The 15,646-nt window shown below is 33.6% G+C and overlaps 1 protein-coding gene across 1 annotated transcript in view; it reads left to right on the top strand.

Moving 5' to 3' along the window:
• Positions 1-881: 881 nt before the first annotated feature.
• Positions 882-15,646, top strand: part of LOC124364162 (irregular chiasm C-roughest protein) — a 281,545-nt gene continuing 266,780 nt past the window's right edge. Inside the window, 1 exon segment of the mRNA XM_046819416.1 lies at positions 882-1,145. Coding sequence (XP_046675372.1) covers positions 1,094-1,145 — 52 coding nt within the window. The 5' untranslated portion in view covers positions 882-1,093.

The raw sequence follows: 15,646 nt of genomic DNA on the forward strand, positions 1-15,646 counted from the left end.
ATTAAACAAAAAACTTGTCACATTAATATAAACGGTGAATGAGCTCAGGTGTTCTTTTAACGCCCTTCATTACAGACTTGTATAGTATTGCTACGACCGATAATATAATATGCAGTTTAAAGAAATAAACCATATTCATATAGTTAAACTTTTTCTATTGTAACGTCATAAAATTAACTCAATCCGATAGAAAATTTTATTATGAATGAAGCAGTATTATATAAATGATATTGTATTATTTGCATTTCAGTTCTATATTAGTTTTAGTAAACAATTCAAGCACAAACATTTTCATCACGATATGCCCTTTAATAATAATGTATTTATATTATGCTAGTTTTTGGATATACTTATAATATATACTGTGGATATAGTAGGTACTTTAAGGCAGTATAAAAACCAAACTCTGTTGTTAACATTATTATGAAGGGTATGAAAGGAATTCAGGTGCTCTTTTAACGTCCTCCATTACAGGCTTGTATAGTATTACTACAACCAAGTTTAAAGAAATGAACCATTAATAAATATGCATATTCATACAGTTAAACCGATTCTATTATAACGTAACAATCCAACAGAAAATTTCATTACGAATGGAGCGGAATTATATAAATGATATTGTATTGATGATTTCAGTTCAGTATTTGTTTTGGGAGGTACAATAGAACTTTGTTTCGTCAAGTGATTTATTCCACCACATTGTTGATTTTACCGGATAGTGCGGTCATGCCGTGGTGTTCCCGAGGCTAGGCGGTCTGCCATGTGGAACACTATTGTTGTCGGCCTGCGGGAGGCTAGGTGGGTGGGGGTGGGTGGCGAGTTGTGGTGGGGGAGCCGGGCATTGTTGCTCCGCTATCAGCTGTTAGTCCGTCAGACTCTTCAGTATGCTGCGTGCCTCCGTAGGAAGCGTTGTCGTAGTGACGAGCGCGTCAGATTCCGAATGCGAATTCCTTCCCGCCAATTTTATGGATTTAATATTTAAACCCAGTGCTATGTATTGTGAACAGTTCTGACTCTCTTAGGGTCCCCTAGAATTAAGTGGTTATTTTTTAGTTTTATTTATAACTTAAGTGCTGTGTTCTACGAAGGCTCAATGGAGAAGATGGGATCCTTTGCGATCGTTGCTCTTATCTTCTTATTTAAAGGTGAGTAATTTGAGTGAATACTCCATATTTAATAAAATTAGCACTCTACGTACGTATTAGAAAATTATGTTTAAAAAATTAAATATTTCGTACAGCATTATTCTTCTCTTTTTAAGGACTTTAAAATCTACGTTTCCAGAAGGGATCAAATAGATTTTTTAACGAACAATAAGGTTTTTTATAAAAAAATTTAAGGATTATTTGAATTTGGAATCGTAACTGTGGTATCCTACCAATGTTTACCATTTCACCCTCTGCTACAATATTCCATTTTAAATAACAAGTCTATCTATAACTAGTAGTAACCAACAACTGTTACAATTACCAATGATATTAATATTGGTTTTTAAGCGAAAGACTTAAAATATTTTGAGAATATTAAGTATAAAACATACAGGTCAAAAACAAATACATTGGTCTGGCGTGAGAGGAAAATTATGTACATTATTTTTCTTCCATAAAACGTAGCACACAAATTGGCCAGTAAAATATACTTACATTTTTTTATATTAAAATACATTTAATATGAAACATTTCCAGTTTCAACCTCATCATTGACGATACCATTAATTTATTTTATATTTCGGCCTCACTGTGGAAAACGATCTTCTGTCAAATTATGTCAACCTTAACCTATCCATTTGGGCAAACCGTAAAAACTCATGTGTAGCCGTAAAATGTAGAGAGGAAATATTTTTTTGTTCCTTCAATGTTAAGTTATTATCTATATTTTGCGGGTAAATCTCCTTTGTTTTTTACATCCAGCAATGTTTAAGAATATTGCCATTACTGTAACCATTTGAAAACAAATATCTAATGTTACCGAATGTCATTATTATAACAAAGTATATTTTATTAGTTAACTACCATACCATTTTAGTTTATCTATCCTAGTACTATCACTTTGTGTTTTTAGTGATAGGCCTAGTCGTAAAATAATAAACTCGATAGATCATAAGTTTAGTCAGGACGGAATTATATTTTCAAAGTTAATAAACAAACGAAAGTAGCCACATTTTCTTTTTTCACGCGTTGTTATAATTATGTACCAATTAACAAAAACATTCCAGATATTACCAGTGATTATACTTAGGTCAAAATGAATTCACAAAGTTTATTCTGGAAATTTAAATTGGAAATGATATTTGATTGATACCGTTGTCTGTACCCACATCTTGAATGTTTTTGTATACACAAAAAACTACTTAAAACTACTGAAATAATAATCCAAACTAAGATGAGTAATATGTATGGACAAGGTTTTAAGTATTTATAGTTATAAAACGGTTTTCCCTAATAGCAAAATAGAAACTAGATAGTACATATAACATATCAGAATGAAAATCTAGATGGTCCGATCACTAATTTTTAACTCATTTACAAGTATATAGTACAAGATAAAGTGAGAGTAATAATATTGGCTAGCCAGTTGCAAGCCCATTATCTTTATAGCGATAAGACGTCTGATAGTTTACTGATATCACCTTTAAACCTGATTCTTAGTATTCGCCTTTATATCGGTTTTTTAGATCGTTAGCTCTCTATAAAAAAGTTATATATTTGGAGGCATATAGTGGAATTTGAGCGATAATTATAATCCGAAATGCATATAACCGAGTAGAACATTCTTTAAACCAAATTGTAGTAAGTGGCCATAAAGCTTACCGGTTATTGTTCGGTCGACAACACAAAAGTTCCAATCACCTAGTCATGACTTCTTTTACTTATCCAATAATGAGGCAAAGGATGTTTTTCAACGTACATTTTAAGGTTATATTTATACAAAATACTCCAAGCGAACAAAGTTTTATTCTTGTTGTGTAAACGCAAACTTTGCTCTCCTTTCTTCAAATGTTTATGACTCATGAAAATGTTCTTCGAGTCTTTACTCTTTTAACGCACTTTGTGTTGCCCTACGAGTAAAACAATAGTGTCCTATAAAGTAAGTTAAAACCACTTTACCTACAAAGTGTTTGAGAAACTTAACTTTACAGGGAAATTCTTTATTAGGACTATTCTTTCATAAAAAACTGCTCTTGAAGGGTTAAATTCGTTCTATCCTAATTTATTGTAATACCATTTTTTCTCTAGCAGACAGTTTTTTTAAAACTACAATTATTGCAAAAACGTGTTCATTCTATGTCTATTATCAAAATAATATTGATTGTTATCGAAAACGTTCGATATAATACAGCTAAGCGTTTTCGTACAAAATAAAAAGACGACGATTTAAAAAGTAATGTTAATGAACTGTCCACTTTAGTTCTGCATTCTCTTAAACTATTCTGATATGTTTTGTCGTTCAAATATTAAAATAGATAATTATTTGAAAGCTTCACTATGTAATGTGAATAATAATTATAAAATAAAATACAACAGTTACTTATTTCAACTTCATTAGAAATTGAATTTGTTGAAGATTTATGTTTTCATACTTAAGGATTGGAACACGGTACCTATGAAAATGGGTCATTGTAGACATTCAGAATAATTTATGCTGTAATAAAACACAAAATTTCGTAATTTCCCATATTTTTATTTGTTCACATTATTGTTGAAAAGTTGAATAATTTATTTATGAATTTCTGTTCGTGAAATCTGAATTGAAATAAGAATGGTTTTATTGTATATACAGTTGTAAAATTTACGAGGTTAAGACTTCATAGTACATCTTTTACACAATTTTGACTGCCTAACTATATACAGGCTGAGATAAAATTACATATTAAAAATTCTAACCGATAAATAGCATGTGAATACATCCTTCAGTACAAATTTAATCAATTTAACCTCCACCCAAGAATTGGTTTATTGTTTTAAAGGGTTATGATGGTTTTATGATCTACCGTATTTTTCAATTCAGAGTTGCGTGATCAGCGTAGTAAACGAACAATAATATTGTAGACATTTGAATTGACAATTAGTATCTAGAACTCAAATATTAACTCGGAGAGGTTAGTTAAAATATGTTACCAGCGACCATATTAAATTAGCTACAACTATTCTATACAATGTGGGAAGTTTATACACCATGTACACAGTACTTCAAAAGTACGAAGCACTTGCAACTGTAAAACACCCGTTTCCAACGTTTTCTACTTTTCATGAATTTCTCGCTTCGTTATAATGGCACTGTAGTTACTACTCGCTATCTAGTTTCACTAATTACATTATTACATTTATTAGTTTAACAATATGTTCAAACAAGTTCTCATAAAACGAAAAAAAATATTGTTAACGAACCTGAAAATATAAAATGAAAATTATCAATTAAACAGTAACAAAAAGTCTTTAAATTAATAATTGCCAGCACAAAATGTATTCCTTAATTCAACATTTTTAGTGAAATAATAATACAGCAGTGAAGCCTTTTTACGTTAAGTTACTATTAATAATTTATTATTATTATCCAAAATTATTTATTGATCGTATTGAAGAGGCTATGTTCACTGATGTGTTTCTGATTAGATTATGCACTTATAGGATATTGAACTTAAATCCATTGATCAACAAATAATCCATTCTTCACTAGTATAATATAAAGGAGATAAAAGAAACACTGAACGCCTGAAAATCCCCAGTTTACGTAAGTTGACCTGGAAAGAAGACGCTCAAATCGCGGAGGTATTTACCCAGGGATTGGATTGAAGTTACCATAAACGCCAACAAATCGTTTTGAAATTCAAAGAGACTGTCGTACTTCTGTTTTAGTGAACAAATTATAAAAAGATAACGAATATAAAATACCATACGCCTTAAAGACACGTATGCATATTTATTATTTTTTAAGCTTTAACGAGTTTTAAGTTAAACACACTAAGAAAAATGTTGACTTAAGTAAAACTAAAATTGCATAAAGTTTATTAACGTGTACCACAGTTTATTTTTTTATAATGATATAAATGAAGCAAGGTAATTGAAAGTTAAACACGAAGTGTTAAACGTAGTTCCAAATTTAAAATAGTATTTATGGAAGATTTTACTGTTTTAAAACTATTTATGTCCGTGATTTCTCAGTTTTGAGTTCTCTAATACAGTGTTCGTGTCTTTAGCTGCTGTAAACGAAGATAAGTATCTAAAAAAAAACATTGAATAAAACACTAAATACAAATTAGTGTAGGTTCCCACATCTCGTTTTTGACTGAAATTAGTACATAAAAACCGTAGAATATTTTTTGAAGAGGAAAGCATCTATCATTAACTCCAGGTACGTCTTCTACCTTTGTTACAAACGAAGATAAATAGAATTTATCTTTCTCTATAAAACTTTTTTTCATAATTCAAGCGTATACTAAAAGTCATAGTTTCAATGGTATTTTACACCCTGAAAAGTTTGTATGTGCTTTATCAATTAGTATGTGTGTAGAGAAACTGAAAAGTTGTCAAGTTGAAAAGTTTACAAACATGTCCATGAATGCTGGGAAAACTGCACTGTCAAAATATTCTATATTTACTGCTAGTTTTTCAATGATTTATTCTATAAAAGAGCATTTTATATCTCAATGAAGGAGCTTACGGAGACCTTTGTGTACAAAGGAAGAAGAATGCTGTTTAGATAGAAATACAGATTTTTGAAGATTGACAATTCGAGTTGTAACTATTCGTAACGTTGCTTACTTGGTTCTGTGGAGAAGCAAAGAATGAATAAACTGTAAGGAGTACGTCACACGATAGTACTCTAAGCGTAAACCGCTGGAATCTGTAAGGAATACCGCCCTCGGCAGTCCTTGTGGTTTCCCAGTTTGAACGAGCAGACACCACCGGTCGCGTCTCGCCTTAATAAAACCGGTTCAATTCAATTTGTGTTAAAAATTAAACTTTTTAAATAGTGGTTTTCAACATTAAAGATTCGAGAAAATTACTCAGACGGTTTCGTAAAAAGACCAAAGCCTATTTCCGTGCACCGCCCGGTCAAATGTAGGTTAAGTTGGTGAATTAGTAACATAGTTTAATGTAATTCTAAAATAAACAAAGTAAAATTTTACCTACATCGTATACAAATTTGTGTCAATGAGAAAACAAGTCTGCGATCCTTAAATTTTTTTATTTGCAGTTCGGTTAAAACGTGACAGAAGTACCTTTTTTGTTGTTGTTGACGAAAACACTGGAAAATACTTACTGTGATGTTGAGTTTAACTCAAGTTCAACCTTATCTTACTGCAGCGTCTGGAATCTGATGCTGTCAGAGACTAGACTCAAGGACGTAGCCAGCGAGGGGTCCAAGGGGCTCGGACCCCCCGCCCAAATTTTCACTTTTAGTAACGTATTATTATTATTTAAATAATTCAGTATTACATGTACTGCTAAAAGATCGTTCTCAACAGAAAAACGGGTTAAGGACGTTTTAGGGAAAAAATGGGGAAAATATACGGGAAAATATCAGTTGTCTGGACCCCCCCCCCCAAATGTCTTTCTTGGGTACGTTCTTGACTTGATTCCTGGAATCTAGAGTCATGTTCGTCTGAAGAGATCCTGAACATTCGGCTCAAGACGAACTCTGTACGTCTTTTGGGCACCAGAAACAAATACACTACAAAATATATAGTACGATAGGTGAAGATGTATTCTCATTGTTTCATCAGGTGGACAACTGAATATAACTCTTCCCACCATAGGCACGCTAAGTGTGGAAGTTGTTAGCAAATTATTTATTTTATACGGCTAAACGCATAAACAAACAAGCCACAGTTTAATGCAACTCCCGGTATTGTAGCTCTAGTAGTTAGTTTGGAGTTAAATTTCAACTCGGTTATCTAAACTGTTTGATCAGAGAGTAGACTCTTGTTGACCGCGCCAGGATACAACGCGCTCCGCTGAGTTACAAATGAATGAATTGAAAGCATTAACTCAACTGACTAATTCATCAAATAAAGTGGCGGCGTTGAATGCACAATGCAATAACCGCTCTCATATCGGGCTTAGTTACACTAATTTCCTTGTTTCTAAGTAAGCGTGTGACCTTCTGTTTAATCGTTTCATGAAAGCGCTGTATTAAAAATAAATAAATGTTTTAAACTAATATTAACTTTAAGAATGTACATTGAGATACATAGTTGATGGACTGTAAAGCATGTGATTTACCAGGGTTGGGTTACGATTATTTTGTAAAATCTGTTGTATAAAATAAGATTAATACCAGGATTATATAAACGTCCCAATTTGAAAGATACATGCTGTGTCAATGTTATAATCATGTACTTTTAGAAATGGCCGTATCCCGTTATAAATATGTAAGTTAACCTTTATACTGGAAAAGGTGGCCAAGTGCTGAAATTCCCATTTTAACTCCCCGGTAAATTTAGGGTTACCAATAGCACAGTTAAATGATGACCCTATACGAGTATATAAGGGGCGTCCTTTTAAGTGGGTTACCATTTTGATCATAGAATCAACTATAAATATTGAAAACTCTTCGAGCAATTGGAAAATTCTTTAAATATTACTAAATGTAATTAAAACACTACTTTTCCAAATTGTTTATTTTTTGAACGAGGCCTTTCGAACGAAACCAAAAGGTTTCATCTTTAGGAAACTCGTTATGTACATATATACATTATGTACATAATGTATAATTATGCATAATTATGTACATATGTACATAATACTTTTCCTGCAGTGTTTAATATCAATAAAAATATAAATACGTAGTAGTTTAAAAAGTGTTATTGAGAGTAAGCAAATCAAATCATTTCACTATATGGTAATAATATATAATACAGTATAATATATTCAATAAAATTACTAAGATATTGAAGTATGTTATTTAAAGAAATATATCACGTTTTTTAATAAGTAACCATATGGAAAACATCAGCAATTGTTTTTACAAATAAGTTATATTATCTGAGACGGTCGTTTTACAATTTTAGTTAAATCTTTTTAAAGTTCCTTAATTATTGAAAATACAGGAAGATATAATTATACATGTTTATGGTTAAGCAGTAGGACAACTGAAACATCTGCATATTAGTATATATATTTTTCTTATTAGTAATAAGTACTACTAATAGTAGTACTACTAGTAGGTTCTTTACTTTATTACTGCTTGGAATCGAGCAGTTATCAATTATATCATTTCTTCTAACTTAAACTATCTTTTTAACGTACGGTTACAAGTTTTTTATATTATAAATCGTAAACTTGCATGTATGAAAATATTATATGACGTTTCTAATTTGATTACTTTTCGTTGTCCTTAAGCATTTCCCTTTCCAAAATATTTTAAATCACCAATGCTTGAATTATACACCACTTTACCTCTATGTTCTGATCAATAATTACCTATAATCCTTTTTAAAGTTCGCATCCAATAAACCGGTGTTTTGAAATAAAAGTAATAAACTTGCCGCATATTCGTAATAACTGTGTCTTAAATAATTTTACTATACAGAAATAAAATGACATTACCACATAGAACTAATAAAACGGTGATAGATTGCTTGTCAACATTAATAACCTCACACATTCAGTCATTATGGGTTAAATGGATTTTCAGCTGGATAATTTACACTCTTATTTAAATAAAGAATTTGATGAAGTCGCAACGCAACCAGCAGCTATGAGTTCGATATAATAAAGTTTTATGAGTATAAAATGGCAGATGAATTGCTAATATTACTTGTAACATAGGTGACATGACATTAATTCCAGAGTGATTAATAGTTGACGTACACATCTATTAATCATTACATGGTATATGTAAATACGTATATCTCAATTATCGGTAATCCAATTAAAGTACTTTGCTCTATCTCTTTATTGAACTTTGATTGTGTAACTTTGAACAGCATATTGTAACAGATTTAACTAAAGTTAAATTAATAGTGAATTTTTATATGCAATATTTTAATATAAAATCCAAACCACAGAGAATTCGTGTTGAAATGTTGCTTGAATCTAATGCCCAAATTTTAATTCTTTTCATCGTTTAACGGTTGAAAAATTTACACAATTACAATCTTCAAACGTTTTAGCCTCCCTGCCGAGAGCTATCTTCAGTCAACAATAGTTAAAGTGCACCTGCCAGTAATACATATCTGATTATACAGGTGAGTTGGCGGAAGAGAGCAACTGCAACGTGATAGGCTGAAGCTTCACCAATCAAAGACTGATGCGAGGAAATAACAATCAATAGTATGCCTTCCTTATAAAACAATCTATCAGCTCTTTGATATAGTGATATCTTCTTTTACATGGAATTCATATAATCGATGGCATAATATTTTGATTTTGTAGCATTTCTTTGCATCTTGACGTTTTGTGTTACCTGAAGCGTTCACTCACTCATGTATGTATGAAATATTATTTACAGAAATGTAGACTAATTTTTAGTTGCGTTTAACAATATTTCGACAAAGGTTGACTTGAAATACTTGTATTACCTAACCAAAGTGTTACTTGAACCTTTTTATGGGACTATTTCATTGAGAGTTTAGTGCGAAAAGTTTATAATTAGTTGCATTACGGGATATATCATAATCTCAATCAGTTTATTGTTTTAATTGTTACAAAAACATCGCAAAATTGTACGCACCAGGAATGGTATAGGTTGCTTTAGCAAGGAAAATGAAGCTGTGAAAGCTAAATGGTAAGCCTGCGTAAGAGTTAGTGTCGATTGGTAAAGAAGATTCGATTACCCGCAATCGAATCTTTATCCAAATACTAGGCGGGAGAATTTTGGAAAGGCCTTCATTGTCATCTAAAGGATGCTCTAGAAAAATTAGAACCTCTATGATATCAGTAAAAAAAAAAAAAAATGTATATAGATAAAATATCTTCAGGAGTGCTTTTGTAGCCTGCAAATGTAACCAAGGCCTGAAGTTTCCGTGAGTTATTGCATTGCCTTGGATGTTTTTCAATTTGTTAACGACACAAGTGCTAGCAGCATTTATGACATTCGCCATCGTTATCAGTTATCAGTAATGGTACGAGGATTAGAATACCTCTCCCACCTGACGTTTTTGTTATACCTTTTATAACCTATAACGATGTAACCTATAAATGTCAGAAATCCTATTATTCTTTCAAACCTTCCATTGCCAATAACAAACTTAAAAAAAAATATAACAAGTGCTAACATTCCTCACTTTCAATTCAATAACTTGTAAGTGCTTATGTATCCAAGGGGTTACTTCTTCATTATATACAAGGGCCCCACCAAATGGGTACATCCATAACGAAATCATTTCTTGTAAAAAACGAGCAAGAAAATAATCCTTCCAGAGTACCCAAGTCAGACAGGCTTCACGGTCGCTTGATGGGCCGAGATGGGATTTCATTTCTATTGATGTCCCCGTTACGGATTGTGCGACTCTGACTACAGATCATTAGTCCCGTCTCCTTGTCCGTCTGCCGGGGATTGATGGTCCTGCTGCTCATTACAGCAGGCCTGGTGTATGATACTCACAATCGCTCTCTCTCTTCTAATGTCACTCCGGTCTGTTGACCCGATGCCGCTTCAATAATTAAATACGCCACTAAAGCAGCCGACCGTGGTGGGTTACGGGCGAATGGGCACTCGCAGTTTCACCGCAAGCAAATTTCCTTGTCGTAATAACGTATTGATTAAGAGGATATCTGATCAGAACCATCCATAAGGTTGTGTGACTCAAAGTAATGCTGATTATTCCTCCATCTACAATGATACAACAAGTAGCTTAAACCCTCCGAACCCCTGACTGCAATTTTACTTTCTCATCCACCAAATGTTCGGAGCTCATTGATGACGTTCTACGAGAGTTAAAGAGATAAAAAATTTGGTAAAGAAATAACTATGCAGTTTTTCAAAATGTATCTTTTCCTAAGCGTAGTTTCCACCAACTTTGCTTCTTTTCCCTCTAACGGTTAGTTATCTTTATGACCAGCTACAAACAAATCTTAACATTTTTGACCCCTTTACCACTTTTTACCTTTTTTACTGGGCCAAACAAATAAATATCCTCGGTTAGTGCCAAATCAGGACTGTACTGTAGTGATGATGGAGCCATTTTCCTTGTGGATGTTTGCGTTCTTGAGGGCGTTCAAGGTCAAACTGAAGGAAACGTTTATCTGAGACCCATGACGTTATGTCTAATCAATGGCATCACTTTTTTCACAAACTCGTATGAGTAGCATTGTCCAAATGGATGTGTTATCACTTAGAAATTCAAGTGATATAATTAGAACGGAAACTTATCAACCAGAACCACTGAGCCTCGATTTTTACCAGAACAACGCAATCTACAAATGGATATTTTCACGGCTATTCATTCACCGCACACTTTCGTCATTCTCGAGTGAATATTTGCTTGGTTTACCTTCAGTGAGTAAAAGATTTAAAAAAACGCTTTCCAATTAATTGGAATCTGAAATGGATTAAACAACGTCAAACCTGAAATCACGTGAACACATTGTTGTTGGCTCATTGGCTGCTTAAGACAAATTCCAATGATACAAACGAAAATTACATCAATTACCCTTACGCAACAACAGTTGTTTCTATAGTGCAGTTTGTCCTCCTATTAAAAAACATTTTGCAGTTATTTTCATAAAAAATTGCCTACTGGCCTTTTTATTGTACCTTTATATTCTAGTGTCAATTATCAGTTTACAATTTTGGTACGATTTTTATACAAGTAGGTATGATTGTTGACTAAGCGTACAGGACATTTACTTCGACTCTTCACCGTTGAAGTTTGTAATGGAATATATATATATATATATATATATATATAAATGTGAATTTTGAGTTTAGCTCCAGTTCACCTTCCACTTAGTATTGAATCTGAAATCTAACGATGTCACAGAATTGATTACTGGGATCTGGGTGGAGTCATGTTCGTTTGAAGAGATCTAAAAAAAGGTCCAAGAGATCCAAATGTCTAAAAAATCTACGTCTTTCTACCGTGTTTGGATATCGTGTCTAAAACATAGCTTTGCACCTGATTACTTAATGAAAATACTTCTTCACCTATGTTACACCATATGTTGCAGCCTAGGTGTCTCTGATGTCGAAACAATATAAAGAGTTAATTTGAGCTTCTTCGTTGCCGACCCTTTCTAGATCTCTTCAGACGAACATGACTCCAGATTCTAAAGGTCAAGTCTGTGACAACGTCAGATTCCAGACGCTACACTAAGACAATTGTGAACTGGAACTAAACTCAACATTCACATTGACTCAACCCATCCGACCCTAGGTTCGTTATGAATGTTGCCTGCCGTGCATCAATAAATACACAGTGATTACAATTAATAAGAAACTACTTGACCGTTGTGGGATTTATCAAAATAATACCTGATTTCAGCAATATGGTTACATGTTTTTGGTTCCATCCTTTAAATCTTTCCAGGGCTAAATATTTCGTCGACAGTGATGAACAAATTGAAGTACTATCTGCAAAGGGATCAGCATATCCTCATTTTATGAGTACGAAAATCATACAAATTGCTTCCCTCACTTGTGCCAGTGATTGTACTTTCTCTTACAAGTTACGCATAGCGGGTGTTCTGCAAGAGGAATAGCTAATTCGGATTCCTCATCTGCAGTCCACACGGATCGCCTGTACAATCAGGTTACACTGCCTCTGTGATTGCACCCCTTTGTGTTATCTAATGCAACCGGAGTTTGTTGACCCGGTATTACCCCGGTAATTAAACACGGTACATAAGGCAGCCACCCATTATGGGTTTAAGGTCGAGTGAGCACCCGGGCCAGCGTGGCTGCGCCGGTCATTAACGGCACGTGACTGGCAACTACTTTTTATCGACCACTGAAAGCAACGAAATCTCTATTCCACTCGATTCCGATGCGCTCCATATCTCATTGTTTACTAGGGGGTCTATGTGGAGCCACGTAGATCGTCCCTTTGTTTGTGCGATAGCTCGAAAGAAAGTTAAACAATTTTTCGGTACGTAGCGTGTGTGTACTGTTGGAAAGAATGGTAGAAACTGTGGTGATTTATAAATAAGTTAAGTTTGTCATCTAACCAAATTCTCCAATTTGTATTAAGAGTCTTCCAATCTTCTCTTTCTTCCAATTCTAAACTCTTAAGAGGTTTTTGCTACATAATTGTAATTCTAATTCCAGAAAAAGATATACTGTCTTAAAAAAGAAATATATAATACAGATAGTGTCAATAACCATTACGTGACATTGCGAATCAAAAGTTTTAATTTTAAAATTTTAAGAAAATTTAAGGCCATGAAAATCAAAACCTTGTAATCCTTGATAAAACAAGGTTGAAGTACGCCACGTCACTCGTCGTAGCAGTTTTCGCTGATGTTGCTTCCACATATTAAATTATACAGCTTATTCCATCCTCCTCATGTCCTGCAGACAGATGGATAGACAGACGGACCATAAAGAAAAGAAAACGACGCATTATAAAACTTATCCTTGTACAAATGAAGTTCGTGCAAAAGTATTAGTCTTGCTTGACATATCTTGCCTAATGATATATTCAGTTTTTGTTTATTACATTGGGTTTCATATTAGTGTTAAATACAGGAATTTCAAGTCTCTATCAAGTTAGTATAAAATGGTGTTTTATGTCTTGGATTAGTAAGCTACATTTGTTAATATGTCACATGTCTGAATTCCTTTTGGGTAATGAGTTTGTTTTCACATTTATTTATTCTTGTATTTTCTCCTCGTATTCACTAGAGATCAGCCATACCCCATTGAGTGATATGCACCATCATCGAAGTCAGTGTTCCTCATATAGAAGTGAGGACTCATGCACAATTTCAGGTCTAGAGGTCAGTTCTTTTTTTAGATATTATGCCAAGATAGCCAGACAAACATAAATGAAAACTATCCCAGCTCCACGAGTAAATATGCTTCGCTAAAGCTCAGCATTCTAGTTAGCGTTTTCGTAAGTTATTATTATGAATATTCTTCTGATTTTTTATTTCGTTTATTCATATTTGAGTATATCAGGAAAGATAAACTAACGGAATCATTAGTTTTGACTAATTTATACAAATTTGATGCTACAAACGCTATTCTTAATTACATTCATTTGTTGGTTTAAATTCATGAAATTTCATTTTTGAAACCATTACGACTTTATGCATTTTTGGAACGATTTAGATTTGTGTATTAAGGTATAGTAATGAATATGACTATTTTACAATAGAATCTTGTCTTTTTTATGTAAAACCGTCTCATACTTTTAGTGTTTCATTTAATTAAACCCACTCTGTAGTGTCTAAACATAGCAAATTAGGTTAATCCAGTCTGTAAGGTCCGCCAAATACCTAGTACTGGTGGGAAACATTTGCTCAGTTCCGTACACACGGACTCAAACAGACTGAATGTACACGGCTTCGTACTTTGAACTGGTATGACAACAAGTTGCACAACCCTTACATGCAAGCGACTCATGTTGCTAACTGTACACAGACAAACATACACATGATTAACCGACTACTGCGTGGAATTTCTGCATATTTTGGTCAGAGGACATCATAAATTGTTCAATAACTCAATGCACTGAATATTCACTGTGAATCCACGATTCCTACCATAGCTACGTTATGTGTAGACAACTAAATCTCTCCTCCGCCGGCCTTTGGAACCGTGTAATCTGATAAAATAATGAAAACACCTCTTCATTTAGATTACACTGGTTGGCTCTTGGGTAAAAAAAAACCAATATCTTCTTTAGTCTATGTATCCCTGATGTGGAAATGGTGCAAAGTGTAAATTTTTATTTCTTAGTCGCTATCATTTTGAATCTCTTTAGACGTGGTCCTCACATTCCAGGAATCAACACGCTGCGCTAATTGGAAACTGAAATGTAGCTAAAATCAATAATCGCATTGAATCAACCGTTCCCACAATAGCAACGCGTTGTATAGGAAAGTAGTATTTGATAATCCACTGAGCCAATGGCGCAGTGTAGCGGGTACGGCGGTTATCGCGAAATAACCGGATCAAAGCAACGTCAAGCGTGGCTGCTGCTTGGATGGGTTATCGCTGAGTGATCCTGTCCTTGCAAGCAGTCCGCCTAACCGGCCATTGGTGGTGGTTAGTAAGTCACCTTTAAGCCCTTGGTCCCCCTTGGTGGTTAAGTGTTAGAAAGGGCTTCTTAACACTAACTTTGCCTGGTAAAATAATGCATTAACTTTATTTTCTAGTTGCCGTAAAGCTAACATTTACGACCAACACGAGGGATGTTTGAATATCCAGTGGATATCCTGCTGCTATATTGCTAAGATATCCAGTAACAAGAAAGTATTATTTGAATATCCTGTGGATATCCTTCTGCTATATTGCTAAGATATCCAGCAACAAGAAAGTATTGTTTGAATATCCAGTGGATATCCTGCTGCTATATTGCTAAGATATCCCGCAACAAGGAAGTAGTATTTGGATATTCAGTGGATATCCGTTTGCAAAATTTTTGAGAGCGCTCTGATTTGGAGTTTAAAATTCTATATAAGGAAGTCATATCAAGTGTAAGCGTATGAAGTTGTCTATATTTTATAATTGCAATAATGTACTGACCAACCAAAAG

This window comes from Homalodisca vitripennis, chromosome 6 (assembly GCF_021130785.1).
Source record: "Homalodisca vitripennis isolate AUS2020 chromosome 6, UT_GWSS_2.1, whole genome shotgun sequence".
Classification (NCBI taxonomy): Eukaryota; Metazoa; Arthropoda; class Insecta; order Hemiptera; family Cicadellidae; genus Homalodisca; species Homalodisca vitripennis.